We start from the raw sequence: 4,741 nt of genomic DNA, 5'->3' as shown, positions 1-4,741 counted from the left end.
TGCTTCCTTCTCAAGACTCTATTGGGCACTCTTCTGTGGGTCCAGAAGGTCAATTGATGTATAAACACATACAGTTGGCCCTCTTTATCCATTGATTTTTTCTACAAGGATACACGGCTTGAACATATTCCAACAAAGTACAACTTCCAGAGAGCAAACCTTGATTTGCGATTTTATAGAAGGGACACCAGTTTGAATGGAACTTGAGCATCCCTAGATTTTGTTATCCACAGGGGATGTTGGAACCAAACCCCAGCGGATAACAAGGTCCAACTCTGTGTGTGTGCGCGCGTGTGTGTATCTTTTTAAAATAAATAAATAAATAAATAAACAATAAGAGGACCACCACTGAGGGTCAGCCAGATTCTTTCCTTACCGAGAAGGGCAAATCTCCTCCTGGTCAAACATCTGAGAGGTCTCCTCCTCCTGCTCCTGCTCCTCCTCCTCCTCAGCACAGTCCCCCATTGGCTCTGGATGTCTAAAATGGGGACAGGAAAAGTTCATGAAGTGTGGCACCTTCAGAGCATCCCTCTGGGGCAGAATGATGCTCTAGACAGCCCACTGAGGGACCACAAGGGCATCCTTATGGAAACCAATGGACTGATGAAGAGAGTGCTCCTTCCAGAGGCACCCAGCCATTTCTCCAGCGTGAGGCATTACAAAAGCCACCCCTCCCAAGTGGGAACACATTACCTATCTGAAGCCAAGGGGGTTCTTTCCAGAAGTTGGGAGGGGAGGTAATACAGTGCGCCCGCTCCATACACGGGTGCACCATGCGTGGCTTCCTGTTTACGCGAAAGCCACGCGGCAATCAAATGAATGGCGAGCATGAGCCCCATTATAATGAATGGGAGCGTAGGCAGAATTTGCCTTACGTGGTGTGGTTTGGAATGGATCCCATGTAAGGCAAGGCTCCACTGTACAAAGGCCCGAATAGAAGCCCACCCATGGCCCCTCCTGGGCACACATGCCCTTGGGAGATGGCAAGAAAAGGAGTACCTCTGAATCCCTTCTTCCTCCTCGTTTTTGGTTTCTGGGGTTGCCTTCTCCATTTCCGGGGAAACTTTTCACAAGAAAAGAACAATGCATTTTGAGACTTCTCCACTGAAGAAGGGTTTACCGTCTCTGTTTTTCAGGAGAGGAGAAATTGCACTTGAAGGCAAGCAAACACAGAGCAGTCAGGGGCCATTCTAATATTAGAACGTGTGCAGCCCAGACGTTGTTGGACTGCAACTCCCAGTATTCCTGGCTCTGCTGCCCAGGGCTGCTGGGACTGACAGTTGAGCCACATTGGATACATGGAGTACATTTATGGGAAAACGTATTACAAACCAGGAGCCAACTCTTCCCCAACTTACTGCTAAGATGGCAGGTTCATCCAAGGCTTCTTTCTGGAAGCTGGGAGGAGAGATAAGACAAAGGTCAGAATAGAAGCCCACCCATGGCTCCTCCATGGCCCCGCATGCCCTTAGAGATGGAAAGAAAGGTAGTACCTCTTGTCCTCATCTTCCACCTCATTTTTGGCCTCCATGGGCACCTCCTCCATTTCTGAGGAATCCTTTCAAAGGAAAAGAAGAAATGCAGTACATTCATGGAAGAATGTTGGACATTACAAAACAGAAGTTATCACACACAATGTAAATGCATGCTTCTTAGCCATGTTCGTAACAGAGAACATTTTGGAATTCCTCCTGGTCATGAGGTTGAAACATAGGACATGTCCTGGAAAAGGAGGGCACCTGGTCACCCTTGAGAGGAAGGGTCAGGGCCCTTCACTGCCTGACCACAGGCCATGGTCCCGTCTCAGGACACTAGTGGGCAAAAGATGAGACCCCTCTGTGCATCTGAAAGACTGTTTCCTTACTGACAAAGAGGGCTGGACTGCCACAGCAAGCGCTGAACAGGCAATGTCCTCCTCCTTGACGCAGTTTCTTTGCAGCTCCGTAAGTCTAGAATGGAGACAGAAAAAGGCCATTCAATGTGACAACTTCAGAGCATCACTAGAACCACTGACCATCTCTTCTGTCCAGCGATGCGGCCAGAATGGTGCTGTAGAAAGCCCACTGGTGGGGCCACAAGAGTGGCATCCTCAGGTGGATCTCTGATTGCTTCCACAAAGCCGTAGTGTGGATACCGAAAAAGACCTTAGAGCACAGGAGAGAGGTCAGGAAAAGTGCCCCAAAGAAATCGAAACCTAAAAGCCCCACTCAGCCTTTTCCCACTTCCCAAAGGGAGATATGGGCTTCATTCCCACTTACAGAGAAATCGGTGTGTGATCTGAATCGATGGATCTATTTGAAATTGGATTGTGGTTTACACTACATTTGCCCCATCGCATTTTCTATCATTTTCTGGCACCAAAATAAACCGCTTTTGGTTCCCATTCATGAATGAATGGATTCAAAATGATTCAGTTCCAGCTGGCTGCGGGGGAAATTTGAATCGATTCTGATCTGCTTGTGGTTCATGACACTTGCGCGGAGTTGGTTCATCAAAAAGAAGTGGAAAAAGAATCAACGTCAAAAAGACGTGGGTTAAATTAATCTAGAGCATGGCCCCCTCTCAGAATGGCTCCAGCAATTCGGATTAAGTGGGAACCAGGGTCATTTAAACTGGTTTCTTGCCATTGAGTTTAAAAGGTAGTGGGAAGGAGGCCATGAAAAATCCAGCAGATCTATCTGCCTCTCCCTAGCAAAGAACAACTCCAAGAGATTCCCAAAAGTCCTCGTTTCCCAGAGCCCTGTACAGAAAGTTCCCCAGAGAACATCAGACAGAAAGAAGGGAGGGAGGTAGTAAGAAGTAGAGATAGAGGGAAGGAAGGAACGGAAGGAAGGAAAGGGGGAACAGAGGGAATGAAGAAAGGAAGGGAGGGAGGAAGGACGGAAGGATATGGGGACTTACCTTGGAAGATGAAGAGAGTTGTCACCGTCCTCCTCATCCATTGGTCGTATGAAGCAGGAAAACCATTTGACCACAGTTTTCTTGGCCCTCTGCAAAGGAAAGAGATGAATGAGAGTCAGAGAAAGGATGGCTGGCCAGAGCCATGGCTTCAATGGTCACATCAGGCCTTCCCCTCTGCTTACCCCTCCATGCTTTTTGATGGACTACCACACACTTGGCATTGTGGCGCTGAGAACTTGGATAGACCCAAGCCAAGTGCCCTCCAAGAACAGGTCTGGTCCGACCAAGGTCCAGAAGAGCACTGACCAGTATCCAACGCACTGACCAGTATCCAACGCACTGACCAGTATCCAATGCACTGACCAGTATCCAACGCACTGACCAATAGCCAATGGCTGCACTGGCCTCAGCTGCATTCTAGAGTGGAGTCCAGATTCCAGAGCGGATACGGAATGTTTTCAAAGGCAAACAAATGCATCTGGCCAAGTGGCCATGGTTGCCATGTGCTTCTCTGGGCCTTGCCACTCTGCCTTGAAGGACGGGCGGAGGTGGTGGTCCTTTGGAGGAAATAAACATAGCAGCAGGGTGTTTTCAAAGGCTTGGCACTGTCTTGCTTCTTCCTAGCTCTTGTCATTGGACCCCTTCCATCTCCATATGGCCCTTAATAGTCCCTTCCAACTCTAGGATCCTATGTATTCCTGCAGGGCAGGAGGTGGGTTGAACTACAGTCGGCCCTTCTTATACACGGATTTTTTATACACCGATTCCAGCATACATGGTTTGAAAATGTTCCAAAAAAGTATAAATTTACCTTGATATTCCATTTTTTATAAGGGAGACAATTTTGCTATGTCATTATATTTAATGGGACTTGAGCATACATGGATTTTGTTATCCACAGGGGATCTTGGAACCAAACCCCAGCGTATAACAAGGGTCCACTGTATATGACCCTCAGTAGTCTGTTGCCAACTAGCGCCTGGACTTTTTGGGGATTACCAAATGAAGCAGGTAGACTGGAACAGCCTGGGGTAGGGGCAGTTCCATCCACCAGCCATTGTCGGCAAGTACTCCGGAGGGACTGGTAAACATGAAACAGGATGGAATGAGAAGTATCATTAAAGGATGTGTGCATGGAAATACATGAATTACTGTATGGAAAATACAATATGGAAAATGGAGCTGAATTTGTATGAGGGACATAACAGTGACATTACTGTGTGCATCTGCTACAGACATTGAATCCCCCCTGAAGACTTTGATAATGCTCTCCTATATTGTATTATCAAAATTTCAAGGAGGACATAGTGGCAATGGGAGACTTCAACTACGGCAAATCAATTGGAAGTCTAACAATGCCAAGAATATAAAGTCCCACAGATTCTGCACTTGTTTTGCTGACTTTATTTTCCAGAAGGTGGAAGAAATTACAAGATCAACTATCTTGGACCTGATCTTTATCAACATGGAAGAAGTACAATTTCCAGGAACTTTTGATGGAAATGACCACATCCTCTTGGGATTAGTTATACAGAGGAAATGGAAACCCGAGCATAGTAAAACAAGCACTGTGGATTATAACAACGCTGATTTGAATAAGCTTAAGAAAGTACTGGGTGAGATCCCATGGTCAGAAATACTCAAAAAAAGGAATCACGGCTGAGAGTTTCTTAAAAGTGAGATATGGAAACAATCAGTAACTACTTCAGTGAAGGGGGAAAAAGTGGACATATCTGAAGAAACTTGGACAACTTCATATCAAGTTTCTAAATCAGCTGAGATGTAAGGGAGACTGTATAAGAAATAAAAGAGGCAAATCAGAAGGGAAGAATACAAATAA

At 46.3% G+C, this 4,741-nt stretch overlaps 1 protein-coding gene across 1 annotated transcript; it reads right to left on the bottom strand.

Moving 5' to 3' along the window:
* Positions 1–376: 376 nt before the first annotated feature.
* On the bottom strand, positions 377–2,990 carry LOC121917965 (ran GTPase-activating protein 1-like; the record flags this gene model as incomplete). Its single annotated transcript, XM_042444080.1, has 6 exons — positions 377–478; positions 1,000–1,065; positions 1,360–1,398; positions 1,494–1,558; positions 1,865–1,949; positions 2,902–2,990. Coding segments are annotated over 6 exons (446 nt in total), but the record flags the coding sequence as incomplete, so codon positions are not given.
* Between the last annotated feature and the right edge of the window lie 1,751 nt (positions 2,991–4,741).

This window comes from Sceloporus undulatus, unplaced genomic scaffold, assembly GCF_019175285.1.
Source record: "Sceloporus undulatus isolate JIND9_A2432 ecotype Alabama unplaced genomic scaffold, SceUnd_v1.1 scaffold_2238, whole genome shotgun sequence".
Taxonomy (NCBI): Eukaryota; Metazoa; Chordata; class Lepidosauria; order Squamata; family Phrynosomatidae; genus Sceloporus; species Sceloporus undulatus.
The sequence above is the reverse complement of the archived record's forward strand: the minus strand, read 5'-3'. Positions and strand labels throughout refer to the sequence as shown.